The sequence below is a fragment of the Hordeum vulgare genome, chromosome 3H (assembly GCF_904849725.1).
Source record: "Hordeum vulgare subsp. vulgare chromosome 3H, MorexV3_pseudomolecules_assembly, whole genome shotgun sequence".
Lineage (NCBI taxonomy): Eukaryota > Viridiplantae > Streptophyta > Magnoliopsida > Poales > Poaceae > Hordeum > Hordeum vulgare.
In genome coordinates, this window is record NC_058520.1 from 201,483,422 (window position 1) to 201,507,686 (window position 24,265).

Consider the following 24,265-nt stretch of genomic DNA (forward strand, 5'->3'; position numbering starts at 1 on the left):
CGCACGTCAAGTCTCAACCCAATCAGAGAAAGTTTTGCACACACTTTTACAAACAGGATTTGACGATGCCGCAGGCGCGTGCGTGTGTGGTCGGGCTCAGAAGGGGTAACGACGAGAACCGACAACTAACGGATGCAAGTTAGAAAACTGGCGGCAACGGGATGCCAATGCAATGTTGATGATGTGCATGATGCGATGATGATGCGACGAAAGAAAATAACCACGCGACGAAAACGAAATAAAGGGGGAATCTTCTGGGGCGTCGGACTCGGGCTGTCACACACCTCCCACTCTATCATGGCATGCACAGGGCCATAGCCTGGAGGAGAGAAGAGCTCTTCATCGACGAGCGTCGGCATTGGGAGGTCTGGGTAAGTGATTGGCTTGTCGACGACCTTCGGTTCCGGTGGTGGAGTGGTCGGGGGGGAGGGCACGACACGTGCCCGTGCACGGGGCAAAAGTTGTCGGCACGTCAAGGTCCATATCCGTGCACCGGACACAAAGCCACTCCTGCGTCCATGCTGTTGTGGAAGATCCCCGGCGGTGGCGGAACCAAATGGGCGTCGAAGTTGTCGTCCTCGCCCAGGAACGGTGCTCCTAGGCCGACCAGGAGCCAGTCCATTTGCAGAGCGACAAAGGCTGACAGGGCGACGAAGTCTGGCATCGGAGGTGCCTAATAAGCATGGTGGACGACCGGTGGTGGGTTGCTTGGTCCTGCCTGGTGTGCCGTGGCAGAGTCAGGGTGGTCGTGATGACTGATGTCTACTACGCAACCTTCTCCTTGTAGACGTTGTTGAGCCTCCAAGTGCAGAGGTTTGTAGGACAGTAGCAATTTTCCCTCAAGTGGGTGACCTAAGGTTTATCAATCCGCGGGAGGCGTAGGATGAGCACGAACGGTATTGCAATGCGTGGAAACAAGGCCTAGGGTTCATACTTTCACTTAATGAAGTTCTCTCAACAATGATAACATAATTGGATCATATAACTAGCCCTCAACATGCAACAAAGAGTCACTCCAAAGTAACTAATAGCGGGGAAAAAACGAAGAGATTATTTTTGGGTAAGAAACCACCACAAAGTTATTCTTTCTGATCTATCTATTCAAGAGTCCGTAGTAAAATAACACGAAGCTATTATTTCCGTTCGATCCATCATAGAGTTCGTACTAGAATAACACCTTAAGATACATATCAACCAAGACCCTAATGTCACCTAGATACTCCATTGTCACCTCAAGTATCTGTGGGTATGATTATACGATATGCATCACACAATCTCAGAATCATCTATATATTCAACCAACACATAGAACTTCAAAGAGTGCCCCAAAGTTTCTACGAGAGAGTCAAAACGTGTGCCAACCCCTGTGCATAGGTTCCCAATGTCACGAGCCCGCAAGTTGATCACCAAAACATACATCAAGTACTCACATGAATCCACGTGTGCCAACCCATATGCATAGGTTCCCAATTGTCACAAACCCGCAAGTTGATCACAACAGATAGACACGTGCAAGACATACATCAAGTGTTCTCAAAGACTCAATCCGATAAGATAACTCCAAAGGGGAAACTCAATTCATTACAAGAGGGAGAGGGGGAAGAACATCATAAGATCCAACTATAGTAGCAAAGCCCATGGTACATCGAGATCAAGACATCTCAAGAACACGAGAGAGAGAGATCAAACATATAGCTACTGGTACATACCCTCAGCCTCGAGGGAGAACTACTCCCTCCTCGTCATGGAGATCGCCGGGATGATGAAGATGGCCACCGGAGATGGAATCCCCCTCCGGCAGGGTGCCAGAACGGGCTCCAGATTGGTTTTTGGTGGCTACAGAGGTTTGCGGCGACGGAACTCCCGATCTAGGTTTCTTTTTGGGGGTTTTTGAATTTATAGGAATTTATGGCGGTGGAATTGCATCAGTTGGGCCTACGAGGAGGTCACAAGCATGTGCGCCACCACCGGGGGGGGGGGTGGCGGCGTGAGGGCTTGTGACTCCCTCGTGGCCCATATGGCCTTCTCCCAAAGCTTCGGGGGTCTCTTTTGGTCCAACAAAATCATCATAAAGTTTCATTCCATTTGGACTCCGTCTGAAAATGGGCCAAAACACGGAAAAAACAGAAACTGACACTTGGCACTGAGTTAATAGGTTAGTCCCATAAAAGATATAAAATAGCATATTCATGCATATAAAACATCCAAAGTTGACAAGATAATAGCATGGAACCATCAAAAATTATAGATACGTTGGAGACGTATCAAGCATCCCCAAGCTTAACTCGTGCTCGTCCTCGAGTAGGGAAATGATAAAGAATGAATTTTTGATGTTGCATGCTACCTAGCATAGTTGTCCTTTGTAACTTCTCTCACGTGACATGAATGTTCAGATCCGTTAGATTCAAAACAATAGTTTGCTATTGATGTGGAGACAATAATACTTCAAGCAAACTAGCAAGGTAATCAGGAACTTTCAAAATAACAAGGCCAAAAGAAAGTTATCCCTACAAAAGCATATAGTCTGGCTATGCTCTATCATCATTGCACAACGAATTTAAATCATGCACAACCCCGGTATTGGCCAAGTAATTGTTTCACACCTTTACTTTCTCAAACCTTTTAAGCTCTCACGCAATACATGAGTGTGAGCCATGGTTTTAGCACTATAAGTGGTGTGGAGTGTGGTGGAGGTTGCGAGACAAAATAAGGAGAAGATGATCACATTAACTAGGCATATCAATGAGTTGTGGAGATGCTCATCAATAGATATCAATGTGAATGAGTAGGGATTGCCATACAAATGATGCACTAGAGCTAGGAGTATGTGAAAGCTCTTAAAGAAAACTAGTGGGTGTGCATCCAACTTGCTTGCTCACGAAGACCTAAGGCAATTTTGAGGAAGCCCATCATAGGAATATACAAGCCAAGTTATATAATGAAAAATTCCCACTAGCTATATGGTGGTGACAAAATGAGAGACTCTCAATCATGAAGATCGTGGTGCTTAATATGCACAACTGTGGAAAGGTGGTAGCATTGTCCCTTCTCTCTTTTTCTCTCATATTTTTTTTGGTGGGCTCTTTGGCCTCTTTTTTTTGGTGGGCATCTTTGGCCTCTTTTATTCCCTAACATGGGACAATTCTCCATCAATGATGATCATCACACTTTCAACTCAAAACTTAGAGCAACGATGACTCTATATGGAATGCCTTCGGTAGTGTACCGTGGCAATGATCTAGCATGGCATAGACATTAATGGAAACATCATGCTAGCTATCTTACGATCATGCAATGGAAATGTAGACGTGGTGGCACATGTCATGGTGGTAGTTGCATGGCAATATATCTCGGAATGACTTTGAAAAAGCCATAATAGGTAGGTATGGTGGCTGTTTTGAGGGAGGCTAATGGTGGGTTTTGTGCACCGGCGAAAGTTGCACGACACTAAGAAGATAGTGATGGTGGAAGGTGAAAGTGCATCTAAACCATGGACTCAACATTAGTCATGAAGAACTCATATACTTGTTGCAAAAGTTTTATTAGTAATCCAAACAAAGCATTCAACGCATACTCCTAGGGGAAGGGTTGGTAGGTATAAACCATCGCGCGATCCCGACCGCCACGCAAAGGATGACAATCAAAAGACTAATCATGCTCATACTTCATCACATAGCGGTTCACCATACGTGCATGCTACGGGAATCACTAACTTCAACACAAGTATTTCTAGATCAACAACACCTTACTAGCATGACTTCAATATTACCAAAACCACAACTCAAAACTAATTGAGATGAATCAAAACTTCTCTAACTATTCAATGCACATGAAGGTGGAAGTTTTCGTATCCCTTTGGATAGCTACCCCTTTTGAGACTACTTTAAAAGCATAGATCAACTACCAAGCCACGCACCTCTGCGCTCTAAAAGATATAAGTGAAGCACATAGAGCAAAAGTATCTAGCTCAAAAGATATAAGTGAAGCGCATGTGAGCTGAATTGTCTACCAAAGGATATAAGTGAAGCTCGACAAAATCATGGTGAGTGCATGTATCTCTCTAGGTGTGCAGAAAGGAAGATTGTGACACAGCAAAAAAATAAAAGACTCCTACGATACAAGACGCTCCAAGCAAAACAGATAACATGTGGTGAATAAAAATATAGCCCCAAGTAACGTTACCGATGGATTGAAGACGAAAGAGGGGATGCCTTCCCGGAGCATCCCCAAGCTTAGGCTTTTACGGTATCCTTGAATCTCTTGGGGTGCCTTGGGCATCCCCAATCTTGAGCTCTTGCCACTCTTTATCTCTTTGTCCATAAGAACTTCACCCAAAACTTGAAAACTTCACAACACGAAACTTAAACAGAAACTCGTGATAACATTAGTATGAGAAAGCAAACCACCACTTCCTTAGGTACTGTAGCAAACTTAAATTCTACATATGCTGATGTTGGATTACTGTATTTTCAATCTTCCATGGCTAATACCCCCCGATACTATCCATACTTTCATCAAAATAAGCAACCAACACAACAAAAACAGAATCTGTTAACAGCAGACCAGTATGTAGCAATATGTATATTGCGTATACCTCTGGTACTTCAAAAAATCTGAAAAAGTACTACAGTCTTAAGAAATTGCATAGGAATCAGCAGCAGAAAGAATCAACTTCAAATCTCTTACATAATAAAAATGAAAATTCTTTTCGTGAGCATAAAGTTTCTGTCTTTTTCCAGCATGATCAAACAATCATCACCAAGACTAATCATAACGGTTTTGCTTGGCACAAACACAAAAAGAAACACAAAAGACACAATCATAACAGAATTATGATGGTGTGTATAAAAGAAAACAGGAAGCAAAAAGCAAAGAAAAATTTATTCATTGGGTTGCCTCCCAATAAGCGCTATCGTTTAACGCCCTTAGCTAGGCATTGATTTCAATGATGCTCACATAAAAGGTAAGGATTGAAACACAACGAGAGCATCATGGAGCAAATGTCTAGCACATTTAAGTCTAACCCACTTCCTATGCATAGGGATTTTGTGATCAAACAATTTATTGGAGCAAGAGTCAACTAGCATAGGAAGGAAAAACAAGCATAGCTTCAAAAATTTCAACATATGGAGAGGAAGCTTGGTACTATTGCAATAAGTAGAAGCATATGATCCTCTCTCATAGTAATTTTCAGTAGCACCATGAATGAATTCAACAATATAACCAGCACCTAAGGCATTCTTTCCATGATCTACAAGCATAGGAATTTTTCTACTCTTCACATAAGGAAATCTATTCTCAAGAATAGTAGTGGGAGTATCGTAAAAGACTTAAGCACTTCAAATTGTGTCCACAATGAAAAAGCAAGGTTTAGCAAAAGGATTCTCGAGAGTATGACAAGTTTTATCATCCCTCTTCTTTAAAGCATAAGTATCCTCACAATAATCATCATAGATAGGGGGCATGCTTTCATCAAAATAATTTTGATCATTCAAAGTGGAAGAACTAAAAAGATCATCTTCATCAAATATAGCATCCCCAAGCTTGTGGCTTTTCATATCATTAGCATCATGAGTATTCATAGAATTCATGCTAAGAACATTGCAATCATGTTCATCATTCACGTATTCTATGCCAAGCATTCTATGTAATTCTTCTTTCAGCACTTGAGCACAATTTTCCTTCCCATCATGCTCACGAAAGACATTGAAAAGGTGGAGCATATGAGGCATCCTCAATTCCATTTTTTTTAGTTTTCAGCGAAAGAACAAGAAACAAAAAGATTCGATTGCAAGATCTAAAGATATACCTTCAAGCGCTAACCTCCCCGGCAACGGCGCCAAAAAAGAGCTTCATTGATGGGATGTTAGTGCCGCTTACCTAGCCTCCCCGGCAACGGCGCCAGAAAAGAGCTGGATGTCTACTACGCAACCTTCTCCTTGTAGACGTTGTTGGGCCTCCAAGTGCAGAGGTTTGTAGGACAGTAGCAATTTTCTCTCAAGTGGGTGACCTAAGGTTTATCAATCCACAGGAGGCGTAGGATGAAGATGGTCTCTCTCAAGAAACCCTGCAACCAAATAACAAAGAGTCTCTTGTGTCCCCAACACACCCAATACAATGGTAAATTGTATAGGTGCACTAGTTCGGCGAAGAGATGGTGAGACAAGTGCAATATGGATGGTAGATATAGGTTTTTGTAATCTGAAATTACAAAAACAGCAAGGTAACAAATGGTAAAAGTGAGCACGAACGGTATTGCAATGCGTGGAAACAAGGCCTAGGGTTCATACTTTCACTTAGTGAAGTTCTCTCAACAATGATAACATAATTGGATCATATAACTAGCCCTCAACATGCAAAAAAGAGTCACTCCAAAGTAACTAATAGCGGGGAACAAACGAAGAGATTATTGTCGGGTACGAAACCACCACAAAGTTATTCTTTCTGATCTATCTATTCAAGAGTCCGTAGTAAAATAACACGAAGCTATTATTTCCGTTCGATCCATCATAGAGTTCGTACTAGAATAACACCTTAAGATACATATCAACCAAGACCCTAATGTCACCTAGATACTCCGTTGTCACCTCAAGTATCCGTGGGTATGATTATACAATATGCATCACACAATCTCAGAATCATCTATATATTCAACCAACACATAGAACTTCAAAGAGTGCCCCAAAGTTTCTACGAGGGAGTCAAAACGTGTGCCAACCCCTGTGCATAGGTTCACAATGTCACGAACCCGCAAGTTGATCACCAAAACATACATCAAGTACTCACATGAATCCACGTGTGCCAACCCATATGCATAGGTTCCCAATTGTCACAAACCCGCAAGTTGATCACAACAGATAGACACGTGCAAGACATACATCAAGTGTTCTCAAAGAGTCAATCCGATAAGATAACTCCAAAGGGGAAACTCAATTCATTACAAGAGGGAGAGGGGGAAGAACATCATAAGATCCAACTATAGTAGCAAAGCCCATGGTACATCGAGATCAAGACATCTCAAGAACAAGAGAGAGAGAGATCAAACACATAGCTACTGGTACATAGCCTTAGCCCTGAGGGAGAACTACTCCCTCCTCGTCATGGAGATCGCCGGGATGATGAAGATGGCCACCGGAGATGGATTCCCCCTCCGGCAGGGTGCCAAAACGGGCTCCAGATTGGTTTTTGGTGGCTATAGAGGTTTGCGGCGGCGGAACTCCCGATCTAGGTTTCTTTTTGGGGGTTTCTGAATTTATAGGAATTTATGGCGGTTGAATTGCGTCAGTTGGGCCTACGAGGAGGTCACAAGCCTGCGCGCCACCACCGGGGGGGGGGGGGGGGTGGTGGCGGCGTGAGGGCTTGTGACTCCCTCGTGGCCCATCTGGCCTTCTCCCAAAGCTTCGGGGGTCTCTTTTGGTCCAAAAAAAATCATCGTAAAGTTTCATTCCATTTGGACTCCGTCTGAAAATGGGCGAAAAACACGGAAAAAACAGAAACTGGCACTTGGCACTGAGTTAATAGGTTAGTCCCAAAAAAGATATAAAATAGCATATTCATGCATATAAAACATCCAAAGTTGACAAGATAATAGCATGGAACCATCAAAAATTATAGATACGTTGGAGACATATCAATGACCACGACGACCGCGACGACCACGACGACCACGGCGGCCGTTGCTTGGCCCCAATGGCGACGAACTCCAACACCATGGCATCTTGCAGATCGATGGATTTCCTGTCCAATGAAGCGAACGAGAGCGGAGGTGATTTTGTATAGGTTCATCCCTACCATATTACCTTCTCTCCTTCGTCTCGATGTTCTGTTGGTAGAATGTGTGCTGATAACGTGTAACAAATTGATTGTAACTTGTGTTTATTGACTGTGGGCAAAGCCTAATTTATACAAGAGTTTGGGACGCCTCCGCAGAGGCGCCTGTTTACAAGAGATGGCCGTTGCCATGCGAGAAGGTGTCCGTGCGGAGGGACACGCCCGTTCCACACTTGGACACGCCTAATCTAAACGACGCCCTCTAATCACGCCCTTCGGTAGAGACGTTGTCTCGTTTCGTAACACAGTCTATGCAATTGTTTCTATTTGTGATCTGTTATATTGTGTCACATCACCCAGTTCAGCGGCATCCACCTGTCATAATCGGGCTTAAAACGAGCTAACTGAATGACTAGTTTTTTAATAGCTTCGAAATTTGTGGTATTAGACACAAAACTATAGAATTATGGTTTTCACAATCTTAATTTTCAATATCGATGTTTTTTGCAGTTAACTTGTTGGAAATGCTGGAAAACATTCTCTTTCGAAAGAAAACTTCATCAAACTATTATGCCTTGTACCGTACATAGCTAGTGTGTGTTTTTTAGGAAAATCTAAGGAGAAGCACCGCACCACACCTCTTCCATGAGGCGGCTTGCACAACCCTATGTGCATGCAAGAATCTTCTACATCATTCTTATATCATCGCATTAAATGTATTTTTGTATTTTGAAAAAGATTTATCTCATAGATTAATAATTTGATTGGAGATTCGTCTTCACTGTTAGGTTCGTCTCAACGAGACCTTCAAAATAAGATCCCATGTTAACATGTTTCGTTGATTTTTTTTTTGTCGTTCCTAGTTGCCACATTTGTGTCATCATAGTTGTTATCTTACGGATGTCCAGTTGTCACAAAAAATATACATAGTTACCGGAACAATAATTTTATACTTTTTAAATATTGCAGTGTTATGTGGAGCAAAAAATGGATATTAAAGCACTAACATTAAGCAAGTAAATGCATGAAACAGCCCAAGTACAATTAATCAAGTTTTTTAATGGGCTATATCGACATTCATAAATCTGATAACCAAATTAATTTAATGTGAGAACTATGTAACAAATAATGTGACAAGTAAGTGATAGTAATCTGGCAAGTACCAACAAAAAACAAAAGTTATCGAAACATGTCGACATGAGATCTAGTTTTAAAGATCTCGTCGTGATAAATGCAGTGATGAAAGCGAATCATTTATTTAGATAACGGTTTGGTAGATAAATCTTTTTTAAAATGTAACGGCGTTGATATTAGTACTCCTGATGCATGCCCTGTCATGTTTCTCTTTGGATCCGGATGCATGCATGTAGTGCAAGCTCATGCTCTCCATGCAAGATTAGGAGCATTGATTTTTTTATATAATAAAAGTATGGTTTAAAACGAAATTTACAGAGGAGGTAGCGGCCGCCGCATCAGAAAACACAGGTACGGCGCCGCTGTGTACTGACGTCTTTTTTTTAACAAGGCTAGCTTGTCAAAAAAAAAAACCTTCTCCTGCGTTAGCCACCACTAAATTCAGCATTCAACTCGTATCTTGCGCGTATGCCGTTCAAATAGAGTTGCAGGTCCGCGCTTCCGCTTCCTTCCCACCGGCGCCGCTGGCTACGTGGCGACGGCCGTCCAGTAGCTTGTCATGCAGGCGCTGGCGGGCGTGCCGATGATCCGCGCCCACTCCCACCCGCCGCGACCCTCCGCCGCTCGCCGCAGCTCCGCCAACTGCACGCCACAAAAACCAAAGCTCTGGTAAGCATTCATTCATCTCCCTGCTGCACCTGCACAAGCGACCGTGAGCCATGCCTTGTTGCTTACCCGGCCGTCGCGCAGTTGGAAGACCACCGCATCCTCGGAGAAGGGCACCGGCCGCACAGCCGCCACCTGTTCGTCGAATTGCGTAAGCGTCATTAGCGGCCCCGTTACCATTTAAGTATAGCAAGCGAAGAAGACGAGAATGACAGTCAGTTGTAGGATGCCGAGGTGTTGGTTCGCGGCGCCGACCTTTTCGTCGCAGCTCCCCCTGAAGCTGCTCGCGTAGTGCGCGTCCGCGGCGCCCAGCGTGGCGCAGCTCTGCTCGCTGCCGTCCGCAACGTTCGTCGTCGTGCTGGACGGTTCCGCCGGGTGCCCGTGGCTCGTCCACCTCCACGTCCATTCGTCCAGGTGCCGCAGGTAGACGTGTCCGTCGGACCCGATGACGAACAGCTGGGTGCCGTCGAAGCACGGCCCTGGGGCGACCACGAGGGTGACGTCCCGGTGGGGCGTCCCGTGCTCTATCCACTCCCACCCGTCCTGCGGGCTGAAGTGGTACTCCACGAGGCCTCCGTGCTCGGAAATCATGAAGATGGAGCCTGTGAGGGAGAGAGGGGACGGCCTCATCGCTGTCCCAGGGGATCTTGACAGGACGAGGTGAGGTGATTGGTAGTGCCTGTGCCATAGCTCTGTAATTCTGTTGTACTGGTACATCCGACCGTTCCGGCCAACCACGAAGATGATATTTCTTCTAAAAACCTCCTGATCCACGATGAATGCAACCTTGGTATCCGGAGGGCTGTGGCAGTCCTTCCACTTGAATTTACGCAATGCAACCTGAAAATGTTTAAAACAACTTTTATTTTTAAGAGAAGTCAAGCAATTTAAGGACAAAACATTATGTAATTTGGGATATATTTTTTCCCAGATGAATGTATACTCTAAACTATATTGACAGCAGAACACATTTGAATTTGGTGTTGTTTGAGAAAAAAACCCGATAATTATTAGCCTCCTCCCTTTAGTGTGAAGGTGGGAAGAACATAAGGGTGGTTGGTTCTCGATTATCATTGCGATTTGTCCTAAATTTGTTAGGAGCTCATGTATTTAACATGATTGCACCTCTAGCCAATCTGGTCATGATTCTTAAAACTTCTGATATATCGCTGATTTGTATGTTAAAACTATTGCATTGGCCATATCTACCAAGTAATCATGGAAAGACAAATCGTATGAACTATCTATCCTGGAATATTAAAGGATATGAAGAAAGACTGATTTTCTGCATTTATTATGATGCTGAATTTTGTGTGCATGTGTTCCAGTTCTCTAGCTATACTCCTATCAGTGAATTCTTAACTACTTCTGTACTCTATAAGTTAATGCAATATCTTGTATGAAAGTGCATACTTTATCTTTTGCTTAATAAGACAAACATTTAGTGGAATTAAAACATGTTTGGACTTCTACCGTGAATTGTAGCAATCTGCCTCTCTTGTTAACAAAGAAAAGTGCATCATCTGTTGTCACTCTGCGTGATAACCCAGGGATGCCATCCCATGGAGGCCCACTTGCAACCTGTCTTCCCTTCCTCATTGCCGTGCAATTAATCCATAAGAGTTCGTCTCCATTTCTTTCTCTAATATGTAAGTTTCCATGAAGATCGACAAGATACAAGCTGCCATTATAGCTTCCTAGTGCACCCTTCATGCCTGTAATGTGTTCATGTCTTAGCCATAGCCAAACACTATTGCTGTTTAGATATTCCAAAGTTAATCCATTATCTGTTATGAGGAAAAGTGATCTATCTGCATGCATCACCCGCATATGGAAGTTAAGATAAATGCTTCGTGATAGAATGTTGTATGATTCAGTTTCATCACTCTCATGACTATGAACATGTAGGTATTGTTGCTTCTCTTCTGCTTTGCGCCTTCTAGGCGGGGCATTGATCAAGTTGGTTGGTTCCATGTCTGCAGCTACATTCATCGCTCCAGTTATACAGTTTGTCGGGCCATGCTCTTCAGTGCAATATTCTGCATTCCAACCTTCTGTTTCTGGTGTATCTAAGATAGACCACTCATACTTGTTTGACATTTTCTTTCTTATGCTATTTTGTTGACTTGGACCAAAATGATCACCTCCCATACCAGGTAAATGTAGCTCTCCAAGCCTACCATCATCTAGCTGGAATATCAATCTGCCAACTTGAATCTGTAGGCCTCGAACGCTTCTTGCTACTTTTGCATGGTCAGGAGACATGTGATTTACCCATAGTCCTCTAATCTTGTTGCTTGAAGTCCCACCTTGTCCAATGGAAAAGATAAACAATGTCAACTTAGTTTCTTGGAACTTAAAGAATTGCTTTAGTAAGAATTGAAAGGATTGGATGTGACATTTTGTTCAGAAAAAAGTTTACATGCAATCATATAGTCCTAGGTGAGAAGTCGAGAGTATGTCATGTTTATTGTTGACAAAAGAAGAGTATACAACATCATATCAGGATCTGAGTGCGGCATATGGGCTTAAAGAAGATTTTATTGCTGCTGATTCACTATACTTGAAGGACATCCTATCTTGAACTAGCATCTTCATAATTATGGTTCATAATTATCTTTTATCTCGAAGAACAGATCAATATGATTACATCAAAATTGTTCTGCTATGAAAAGTTTCTGCAAATTCATCTTTAATGACCTAAGTCGCAAAAGAATAACGATCTCCAAAGTCTTAAGGAAGGAGTTTCCACCTGTATATTTTGGAAATTGATACTCAAATACTTCTCCTGTGGTTGTCGTAAAAAACATTGAAGTTGCATCATTAGATTCATCCTGTTGAACTTCTGTAATTGAACTTAGTCTTTGACCCTTAGGTGCTCCATGTTTATCCCACTTCCACTTTCTTCTATGCAAGCGCCGCTCCACTAAAAGACCGTCCTGCCAATCTATAAACACCTTTAACAACTGAATATATTACAAAATTAAATGTTGTTATTTTAATGGATCAGAGGCTCTAGGCTTATAGCCATGACATAATCATACTTCGATAGCTAAACTTATTGTGTTGTTCTGTTCTTTTCAACCCATCTATAGTTAGTTGATGAAGCTTAAACTTGTTAGTTTCTGTTCAACTGTATGGGTGATACTTGTTGCAGTATTACGGTTGACTTGGAACCATATTGGTGCTATTCAGCTATTGGATGTCCAGCTAAGATTCATAGTTATAGTTATCAGGAACACACAATATAGTGTTCCCAAATCATAAAAGCAAGTTCACCTTTGAAATACATAATATGCAAATAGGTACCCATGAAATATGAAATTTTGCCTTGTTAGCTTTGATCCAGCAATAAATTGCTTATAATAATACAGATTCTTAACATACCTTGGTTATCAGAAAGAGTGATACTGAATTAGATCCTAAGAGACCATGCAAAACACACCCGACAGATGAGCTCAGCGAGACATTTTGGGTTGTTTGTTCACTCCATATATGTTTTTTCCATGATGGCTTCGTTTCCTTATCAAATTCATATAGGTCTCCAGTAGAACTGCACTGCATTATCCCATGTTAGCATTGGGGTATATCAGGAGTATATCAAATCTTGGACAAATAGCATAAATGAGTATAGAGTTGCCTTGTATGAGAAGGTTGATATATTTATTGCTTAACTTATCTTCCTAGTTATATGTTTAATATACCGATAGAGATATCGGTAGAAACTATGTTACAGAAAATTGGAGGAATTCGTTTGATATTCCTTGAACCCCTCTCTTGTTTAGAAGCTTATCTTTGTCTCAGTCATTGACCAGTATAGGAACAAGTTGACACTTCTTTGTTTTTTGCGAAACCACACAGTGCTTGATTTCATTGATTAGGAAGGAGGATTTAAAAAACAAAAAAGAGAAGTTAGGGCTCCGAAATGGAGTCTGAAGGATCCGCTGAACGGAAAGAAAGAGCAAAGACACAGCTAGCTGAAGGCCAAAGCAAAACAAGTATTTGGTGGATCAAGGAGGCTTGAGGTCCTGCTTCATGAATTTTGTCATCAGAATCACTGAACAAATCTTTTCCTTCTAGGGTAGGTTGAAACATACCTTACTGTGAACACGGTCCCTGGTCTTGCATCTTCAGCATCCGATATATATGACACATCTGCTCCCGGAGGACGCCCATGGCAATTCCACCTGTGCATCAGTAGCATTTAACCATTATTTTATTTCAAGCCATAGTAGTAGTGATAAAAGTAGATGCAAATCGTGTGATTTCTATTAATAGGTTATAGAAAAATCTGGAAATTGTTTGTCTTCATTCAGTTAACCAAACCTTCTGCCAAAACTTCAAAAGCACTGTTGTCATTTTGTAGTCAGTAAAAGAATATCTAAAGATTATAAACCATTTATTCTACCATGACATCGTTTTTTCCGAAAAAGGGTTTCCCCCCGCTTTGTATACAAAGCAACCAACACCGTACAGAGATCATTGCTGGGGTGAACAACACATCAAGCCCAAAAAACGAAAAAGAAACAAATGCCAACAGCGTTAGCTCGACAAAGAGCGGATGATCCGCCACTACTGCGCCTTCCGTAGACAAACCCCCACAGCCCGAGGCTCCGATCCGCCGCGTGCCAAGCAGCACCTCCAAGAAGGGATGTGACGTCGACGACGCTGCTGCCCGGCCGAGTCCTAGGGTTTCCCCCGGCACGTGGAAGGAGGTAGGGGATGGCTACCACCGACACCCTTCAGGAAGGAATGGTGGCACCCGTCGGTGTCACCGCATCGGAGCCGGATGAACCGGCAAGGATTTCTCCTGCACTCCACACCCCACCGTCCAACTGGAGCGGACCAGCCAAACCACCGCCAAACCCCACGCGCCAGCACGGTTGCGCCACCATCCATGCAGTCTCACTGCGAACACCAACACGAGGCCAAAGAGACCGAAGAGCTGCGCCAAACGATGAAGCAGCAGCACCGAAACCGAGCGGGAGGAGATCCACCTCCACCGCCCACGTGCGGGAGGCCCGTGCCTCCGGCACCGTCGCGGTCACCGACCGGACATGGCAGCAGGGCATACCAGGCCACCCTTGGCCCAGCAGGGCCCGAAACGGGCCCGCTAAGCCCTGCCGGCCATGCTGCAGCGGGCTTGGAACAGCGTCGCCAGCACCCAACGCTCGTCGCTGCTCCCCCATCTCCCGGAAGCTCCGCCCAGGCCCAGATGGGCCCCGCAGGGCCCAGATCTGGGCCAGGAGGCCGTCGCCAGATCTCACAGCAGTGTCACCCCGCCGCCAACGACGATGCCGCCGCCCAGCCGTCCGCCCACGCCACGCCGGGAAGCCCCGCAGCCACCTGGAACGCCGCCGCCTAGGAGCACCCCCTCGTGCAGCTCCGCCCCGTGTCGGAGAGCCACCGGGAGGCGAAGGGCCGGGGGCTGCCGCCACCAGCGAACCCGGGGCCAGGCCGGCCGCGGGTGCTAGCGACGGCGGAGGAGAGGGGAGGGAGAGAGCGGGGCTGGAGGAAGGAGGAGGTAGGTCGCGGCCGGTCGCCCGCGGGGGCGACGTGGTCGCGGGAGAGGAAGGTGGGGCCGAGCACAAATGTGTAGAGTTGTTGTGGTTGCTTCATGACATCGTTTTTTAAGCAATTGTTGATCTGAACTATGAAGGGGAGCCTTGGCGCAGCGGTAAAGCTGTTGCCTTGTGACCATGAGGTCACGGATTTGAGTCCTGGAAAGAGCCTCTTGCAAAAATGTAGGAAAAGGCTGCATACAATAGACCCAAAGTGGTCGGACTCTTCCCCGGACCCATCGCAAGCGGAAGCTACATGCACCGGGCTGCCATTTACTGATCTGAAGTATGTCATATAACTAATATTTCTTTTGAACACTTTTCCCATGAATATAGTATTTCAGGATACATAACTAATGATGGAACACACATCATTGGCCAGATATACACATTTAACCTTGCATTAGAATTTTAAAGTTCAAAGCAGGGAAGTAAATAGAAGAGGTTATAACCTGCTTGATAATGTGGGTCTATTGATTTTATACCTGTAACTCACAGTATTATAATAGGAATGTCTACTCGACCCCTGAGTTTTTTTACTATTATAATGTGGGTCCAGCATAAATAACTTATAAATATTCACCTTTACTACTGATTTTTGTGTGTAAATACGACTTGTTGGAAAGAGGATCAAAATATCTATATCTAAGATCAAATATGCCGTCTTCACCAGATTTATCTACATATTAAATTAGATGTGTATTGAGCCACTGTATTTTAAGTCAGCCACAACAAATAGTCATATGTCAAAGCTTTTGGTGGGTTTCTCTTTGTGGTTTACGTTTGAATTTTGAGCAAGATACTACAAGCATGCAAGAGGATGAAGTTGAATTGTACTGACTCATACCTTAGAGGCTGAAGTTCTGTGACCTCAATTAGGGACCCATTCGTGGCAGAAAGGAAAAGTTTCCTGATTGAGAAAGAATAAGTTCTTTCAACTACTGTATGCTGGTAATTCCAAATTGACTAGATACCTGCATTTTATGCGCACATGGACCTTACAAGGAAGCATTAGGGTAAAAAAATCACCTTCCATTATGTGATACGATCCCATTTTTTATGTGTGTAGCTTGACTTTGTGTCTTCTCTCCAAGGTTTGTGAAATGTTGTTCATAGCTGAATGTTATCTCAGTCCAGATAGGCTGGGCATGTTCATTTAGCTGTAGCTGAGAAGGTGTAGAGTAGAACTATTAGAGTGAAAGCATAATAGCAACTTCTTTTTTTCTTGAACGTGCAGTATTAGAAGAAAACGCCAAGATGGTGGGAGTCTTACAAGAGGGAAAAAAACAAAAACCGAAAAGGATAACAGCGACTAATTTGTTTGCAACTGAATTCATTCAGAAGTCTATTTCACTTGACGATATATGGTTCATGCTTTGCTGGATAGAATGGTGAGTTCATTCTGAATAGCACCACATCTTCATGTTATATGTCAGATACTTCAGATATGCAAACAGAATGACCTGGAGTCTTTTTAGAAGGATAAAAAAACAGGACAGTCTGATCGTAATTCCATTTTACATATAGTACAGTTAGCAATTGTCTTCTTGATCATTCTGGTGCCTTACTAATGGATACATATTACACAAATTCTGGACATTGTTTTTAACTTAACTAGCCGGAATTAATTTCCTCCATTGCTCCACTTATAACATTGCGTATGAAACTAGTGCTCCTCTGTTGCATACATTTCTGTCTGACTTCTCCTGTATATTTTCCTTCACTCTCCGTGACTATCTCCGCTGTCTTTTCTCAACATCAGTAAGTTCTGGTTATACTAAAGTCACCCCATACAAGTTTTGTTTCGAATGACACACTCTGTACAAGTAATGGAAGTAAACTGGATTTATTTATGTTGTAAAAGCGGAAATTACTAATTGAGCTGGAGCTCCATAGAGCCCTTGTAGATGTTAATCATGTTGCTCATGTAGGATTAGGAAAGAAAGCCAAACCGAGTCCTAGTAGTATTAGGATTCCTAGTCTTAGTCTATTTCCATAGTCCCTTGTGGACGTGTATAAAAGACACCCTAGGGGTGTTGATTGTAACACCAGAAAAAAGAAAAGCAATACAAAGCAAAGGCTCGACACGGGCCTTTAGCCATCAAATCTATCGATCAGTTTTATTCGTGTCGCTAGTTACGCAAGTTCCGTCAAGTAGCCGGCCAAAGCAAGAATCGCGTAGGCACGCCTGTACAGCTGCATACGCACGTTCAAAAGCCAACAATTGGTATCTAGAGCCTCGACGATCTACAATCTACGATGACGGACGGCGACGCTGAGTCGGTCAAGTCCGGAAGCGGCGGTGCCAAGGCGAACAAGAACGGCGACAAGGTGAAGAAGGGCGTCAAGTCAGCAACCAGTGGTGGAGGAACGAGCGGCGCTAACGTCCAGGCGCATCGCAACATCCCCATCCAGTACCCGATGCTCACCGACGCCAACTACGGCGTGTGGGCGGTGAAGATGAGGATTATTCTTCGATCCCTTCGAGTGTGGGAGGCCATCACGAACGACGACGTCGACGAGGAGCGCGACGAAGGTGCCATGGCCGCCATAGCCCAGTCTGTGCCGGATTCCGTGCTGATGACACTGGCGGAGTTCGAGACGGCAAGAGAGGCGTGGAACGCACTCAAGGAGATGAGGATCGGAGAAGATCGCGTCACCAAGGCTCGGGCACAAGTGCTGAAGCGCCAATTTCACAAGTTGCAGATGGAGGAAACTGAATCGGTGAACGACTATGCCATGCGTCTTACTACTCTGGTGGGAGAGATCCGCGCGCTTGGTTCAAAGCTCGAGGAGACCGAGATCGTGGAGAAGTTTTTCAGTTCAGTGACTGATAAATTCACGTACATCATCGGCACGCTCGAGCAGCTTTACGACATCGACGACATGACCATAACGGAGGCGATCGGACGCCTGCGGACGTGGGAAGAGAATGCTCGTGGCTGTTGAAAAGGCAAAGGAGGAGGTAGTGACCAACTCATGTACTCGCGCGCAGATTGGGAGGCCCCAAGTAGCAAAGGAAGGCGTGACGGTGGCGAAGGCTCAAGCAACACGAAGGGCGATGGACAAAATGGAAAAGGCAAAGGAAAAGGCAAACCACAAGGTCGTGGTAAGGCGGGCCAATCTAAAGAGCAGAAACCACGGAACTTGGACTTGTCCGAGGTCAAGTGCTATAACTGCAATAAGATGGGTCACTTTGCGAAGGATTGTCCAAAGCCTAACAAGCGGGAGATCAAGACAAATTTGGCAAAGCAGGAAGACGAAGGTCCAGGTCTTCTGATGGCCGAAGTTTGTGATCTCGCTGAAACGGTGGTTGTAAAACCAAGCCGGAAGGTGCTACTTCATGAGGAAAAAGTGACACCAAAGTTATCCGGTGATCAGAACGTGTCGTGGTATCTCGACACGGGTGCCAGTAACCACATGACGGGGTGCAAGGAGAAATTCCTCGAGCTGGAATACGATGTTGAAGGCTCGGTCAAGTTCGGTGATGGTTCAGCTGTGGAGATTTGCGGGCAAGGATCTGTCCTCTTTGAGGGTCTCACAGGCGAACATCGCATACTCACCGGAGTGTACTACATCCCACAGCTGCGCAACAACATCATCTCTATTGGGAAGCTTGACGAGAATGGATGCAAGGTGAATATAGAGAGCGGAGTGATGACGATCTTCGACAACCTCCGAAACGTGCTAGCTCGTGTTAATCGCACACGGAATAGGCTCTATATCCTCAACCTTCATCAATCTCAACCGGAGTGTTGGCTTGCCAAGAGTGATGATGATTCGTGGTTATGGCATGCTAGATTTGGACACGTTAACTTCTACGCCTTGAAGAAGATGTCAAAGATGCAGATGGTATCCGGGATGCCAGTTATCGACCATGTTGATCAAGTATGTGACGGGTGCTTGGTTGGAAAACAGCACCGCAGGCCATTCCCTGCTCAGTCTACCTATCGTGCAAGTGATGCACTCGAGCTGCTCCATGGTGATCTATGTGGCCCTATCACCCCGGCAACTCACGCTGGAAAGAAGTATTTCTTCCTTGTGGTAGACGACTACTCGAGATATATGTGGGTCATTCTCCTACGATCTAAAGATGAGGCGTTTGAAGCGTTCAAGAAATTGAAGGCTGCAACAGAGATGGAACACAAGCTGAAGGTTCGCGCTCTACGGACAGATCGCGGCGGAGAGTTTACGTCGAATGAGTTCAACGACTACTGCGAGAAGATTGGCATAAAGAGGTTCCTCACGGCACCTTACACGCCGCAGCAGAATGGGGTCGTTGAAAGGCGCAATCGAACCGTTGTTGACATGGCAAGGAGTTTACTCAAGAGCAAGAACCTGCCAGGGACTTTTTGGGGAGAAGCTGTCTCGACGGCGGTCTATCTTCTCAACCGGGCTCCAACGAAGGCGGTGATCGGCAAGACTCCGTATGAAGCAATTTACGGACGTAAACCGAATGTGTCTCATCTACGGACATTCGGGTGCGTGGCACATGTGAAGACGGCGGAGCCGCACCTCTCAAAGCTTGCCGATCGTAGCACCAAGATGGTGTTCATCGGATACGAGAGCAGTTCTGGCACCAAGGCATACCGTTTCTACGATCCACAAACCAAGCGTCTACGGATTTCACGCGACGTCGTGTTTGAAGAAAACCAAGCGTGGAATTGGAGCGCCGCAGCCGACGATGCTCCAAACAGTAACATATTTGCAGTTGAATTTCCAACTGATGATGATGCAGGGGAGGATGTCCAGGTGATTGGCAAGACACCCAACCAAGGTGACCACAATGGTAGTGATCATCATGGTGCCGACACCGACGACGACGCGCATAGGTCGCAAGGAGATAGCGACAACGCCGCGCACGACACAGGCGGAGATCTCGACGACAACATCGACAACGAGGCGCATAGTGACGACGACAATCAAGATGATGGTCACGGTCACGACGACTACGCCGACGACACGGATGTCGATGACACACCAAGGTCTCAGCCGTCTTCCTCAAGTGCATCAACACCGACACAATTTGTGTCGCCTCCTTCGCAAGCCACTACGGACTCCTCAGGACCTCGTCGCTACAAGACCCTCAAGAAAGTCTACAAGTACACAAAGCCAGTTACGCTCGAGTACTCCGGACTATGTCTGTTCGGAGTTGAGGAGCCGGCGAACTTCGTAGAGGCGAGAAAAAGTCCTAGCTGGACGCACGCCATGGATGAGGAGATGAAGGCAATTGAGAGCAATGGCACGTGGACTTTGGTAACCCGACCTCCAAACCAAAAGACGATAGGTTTGAAGTGGGTTTACAAGTTAAAGAAGGACACGGAGGGTGCCATTGTGAAGTACAAGGCAAGACTCGTTGCAAAGGGCTACGTTCAACGTCAAGGAGTTGACTATGATGAGGTGTTTGCACCGGTTGCTCGAATCGAGACGGTGAGAGTGCTCCTAGCTTTGGCAGCACTAGAGGATTGGAAGGTTCATCATATGGATGTTAAATCCGCTTTCCTCAACGGCGATCTCACAGAAGAAGTGTACGTGGAACAACCCCTCGGCTACGAGAAGAAAGGCGAAGAAGGGAAAGTTTACAAGCTCAAGAAGGCACTTTACGGGTTAAAGCAAGCGCCAAGAGCTTGGAACTCAAAGTTAGACCGAAGTCTGGTCTCGCTCGGGTTCAAGAGATGTCCCCTCGAGCACGCAGTCTATACAAAGAACTCCAAAGGCTCAAACCTGCTAGTTGGAGTTTATGTCGACGATCTGATTATCACCGGAGATAGCGTACAAGAAATTGAACGTTTCAAGGCGCAAATGAAGAACAAGTTTAGCATGAGTGATCTGGGATTACTCAGCTATTACTTGGGCATCGAAGTGAAGCAAAGCTCCGGAGAGATTTCCCTATGTCAATCGGCTTACGCGGTCAAGTTATTGGACAAGTGTGGCATGTCAGATTGCTACGCGACACAAGTTCCAATGGACCAACGTCACAAGTTGAGCAAGCGTAGCTCAAATCCGCCGGTGGACACCACAATGTACCGAAGCGTTGTGGGTAGCCTAAGATACTTGGTGCATACCCGACCTGACTTGGCTTATTCAGTCGGGATCGTGAGTCGTTTCATGGAGAATCCGACAACCGAACACATGAGCGCGGTCAATCAAATTCTACGCTATGTGAAAGGCACAATTAATCTTGGCTGCACGTACAGAAAGGGAAAGGAAGGATTGATCCTTCGTGGATATTCAGATAGCGACATGGCAGGTGATGTTGATGACCGAAAGAGCACAACGGGCATGGTTTTCTACCTTGGCCCGAATCCGATTAGCTGGAATTCTCAGAAGCAAAAGGTGGTGGCACTGTCTTCATGCGAGGCAGAATACATAGCGGCAAGCACGGCGGCTTGTCAAGCAGTGTGGCTGAGAAGACTCCTAGCTATTCTTGCAAAGCGGGAGGTGCAGAAGGTGTCACTGAAGATCGATAACCAAGCTGCAATCTCGTTGTGCAAAAATCCGGTTCATCACGAAAGGAGCAAGCACATAGATACCCGGTTCCACCATATCCGGGAGTGCATTGAAGAAGGGTTGATCGAGGTTCAACATGTGAACACGAAAGACCAACTTGCCGATATTTTCACCAAGTCCCTTGGTCGACAGAAGTTCATCGAGATGAGGAGGAAAGTCGGAGTGCAAGAAGTGAAGTCAAGCAACAAGATTAAGGAGGTGAATGTAGATGTTAATCATGTTGCTCATGTAGGATTAGGAAAGAAAGCCAAACCGAGTCCTAGTAGTATTAGGATTCCTAGTCCTAGTCTATTTCCATAGTCCCTTGTGGACGTGTATAAAAGACACCCTAGGGGTGTTGATTGTAACACCAGAAAAAAGAAAAGCAATACAAAGCAAAGGCTCGACACGGGCCTTTAGCCATCAAATCTATCGATCAGTTTTATTCGTGTCGCTAGTTACGCAAGTTCCGTCAAGTAGCCGGCCAAAGCAAGAATCGCGTAGGCACGCCTGTACAGCTGCATACGCACGTTCAAAAGCCAACAGCCCTTAAGTTGAAAATTTCGAAAATCAATTTTTTAGGTTTAAAATTTTCTGAAAACAAATACACATATACATATAGATATATACTACTTGTCGGCAAAGTTTGAGGGCGAAATAGTACTTTTTTTTTGTGTCGGGTATAAAGTATCAACTACTATTCCTCAAAAGAAAAAAAGTATAAGCTACTGTTCCATTAAAGATCTCAAACAGTTCAAGAATGATGCAAGGGTGATCTTTGCGAGAGACAGTAAGATCAGTGATATGAGCTACTGTAGAAGATTATAACTCTAAGTCTGAATAAGCTAGAAGAACTACTGACTGTTAGATGATATACTTACCTGGTAGAGGATTCCAGCCTCGGACAGAGCAAGGATGGTTGTGTTGACAATGAAAGTTGCTGTTGCATACCCAGCTGCTGTTGGAAGTTCATGAGGAGCAATCACCCACATGACCCCGTTCCAGAACCTCTCATAGATTGATCCACTTTGCCCTATCACCCACACGGACGACTCTGACATCCTTGCCAAGGAGATTCTTTTCCTTATGGGCAGGACCGGATCAGTATCCTTCTCTTGACTAGGGACGGAAGCACGGCCATGTTTGCTTTCTGGTTGCTTGATTGAGCCTACCTTTGTGCAGGTACCGTTGATGCAGGACATCAGATTGAAAGGCATGCTTATTTCCACCCAGGTATTGCTCTGCTCCTGGTACTCCCAGAACTTATCTGTCTTCTGCTTAAACTCTGCTTCTCCCCTCGGGTTGGGATGTGGAGTGCGCCATGAATGCGCAGACAAAGCAGACTCCATAACGAGAACACATGCTACAAAATACAAAAAACACGAGAGAAATCTGCAAGCTGGACCAGCCATGGCCATCTTGTAGATCTTATCCTTGCGGTCCTCGGAGAAGCCCTCTACAGCTGTGCCTGTGCGATCCTCGGAGAAGCTAGATATCATGAGCCTTTTATCGAAGCAAGAGGAGGTATCATGAGCTTCTCCGGGGAGGACCCCTCTGTACTTGTGTGTCCTGCAGTTGGAAGCATACAAGGTACGCAGGGCAAATAAATATTGCAAGGGAGGGGGAGGTATTACTGTTGGTATCTCGGTGTGAGCTATCAACTGCCATTCGATGAAGGCCATAAAGCCATTAGCATAGTGCCTTGGTGGTTTGCTTTCCTTTTCAATAATGCTTTCCGTCTGTAACTTTCTCACCCGTCGTTGTTAATACCTCGATAAACTATAGTATTTGCATAGTAGATGGTTGTTGCACCTTCACACCTCCCACACATTTTTCAGCACCTCTCGGCCATAGTGCTGACCCTTTATGAATAACCTTTTATGCCTATAATGTAGGGGAGGAAAAAGAAGGGCGAGGGAATCTTGAATATTTCTATTGGACAAGTTTGTGGAATCGGATGTTCAATTCATTGGATGGGATAAAGGTAGGCTTGTGCTGAAATCGTCCTTTTCTGCTGCTGCTTGTGAAGTCGATGGTTGCTTAGGAGTTCAGATGTCCATTGCAACTTGCCAACGCTAACCACCACCGGTGACTGCAGGGTCTTGAGAAAGGTGAAAGCAGCTCTACATTGCTGATATCATACTGCAGAATTTTTCTTCACCCTGCTTGTCATCGCTTGCTGAATGGAATATTGGGACCTGACTGATTGATCACCCTGAGAAGGTCTGGCTAATATTTCTCTCGCGAAGAAACAACAACAAAGAAATCAGCTAAACTTCTTAGATCTGTGGGAGGGTAAGTGCAACGTGTGTTCTGCGTCACTCTTGATGTACTGTTTAAATTAGTCGTTCTGTTCTTTCCATTATTGATGGAAAGGAAATTCTTAATTCACTCGCAGTAATCAATAGCTAAGTCAAACATCTTGTCGCCTTGTATTTTGCCTAGTAATTTGTGCAGTCACGCAAGTGATCTCCTCTAAACTAATCTGGAGTATTTTATTACTCCCTCGGTCTCAAAATAAGTGTCAAACTTAATACTCCCTCCGTCCCAAAATTCTTGTCTTAAATTTATCTAGATATGAATGTATCTAGTCACGTTTTAGTATTTAGATACATCCATTTTAAAAAAAACCTAAGACAAGAATT

The 24,265-nt window shown here is 44.8% G+C and overlaps 1 protein-coding gene and 1 long non-coding RNA gene across 5 annotated transcripts; one reads left to right on the top strand and one right to left on the bottom strand.

Moving 5' to 3' along the window:
• Positions 1-9,137: 9,137 nt before the first annotated feature.
• On the bottom strand, positions 9,138-23,458 carry LOC123443512. Its single transcript, XM_045119902.1, has 10 exons — positions 22,502-23,458; positions 16,161-16,297; positions 15,979-16,041; positions 13,668-13,757; positions 12,958-13,123; positions 12,323-12,509; positions 11,044-11,879; positions 9,826-10,410; positions 9,640-9,705; positions 9,138-9,546 (listed from the first exon to the last, which is right to left on the bottom strand). Exons 1-10 carry the CDS (start codon positions 23,300-23,302, stop codon positions 9,433-9,435), a joined length of 3,045 nt encoding a protein of 1,014 aa, XP_044975837.1. The 5' UTR covers positions 23,303-23,458; the 3' UTR covers positions 9,138-9,432.
• On the top strand, positions 9,456-24,100 carry LOC123443514. Of its 4 annotated transcripts, none has more exons than XR_006630686.1 (5): positions 9,456-9,573; positions 16,369-16,522; positions 22,803-22,853; positions 23,516-23,604; positions 23,719-24,100. It is a non-coding gene; the product is annotated as an uncharacterized LOC123443514 (long non-coding RNA). The 4 variants fall into 4 exon arrangements; XR_006630688.1 differs by lacking the exon at positions 9,456-9,573 and adding an exon at positions 13,135-13,651; XR_006630689.1 differs by lacking the exon at positions 16,369-16,522 and having other exon boundaries at positions 9,461-9,573.
• The last annotated feature ends 165 nt before the right edge of the window (positions 24,101-24,265 follow it).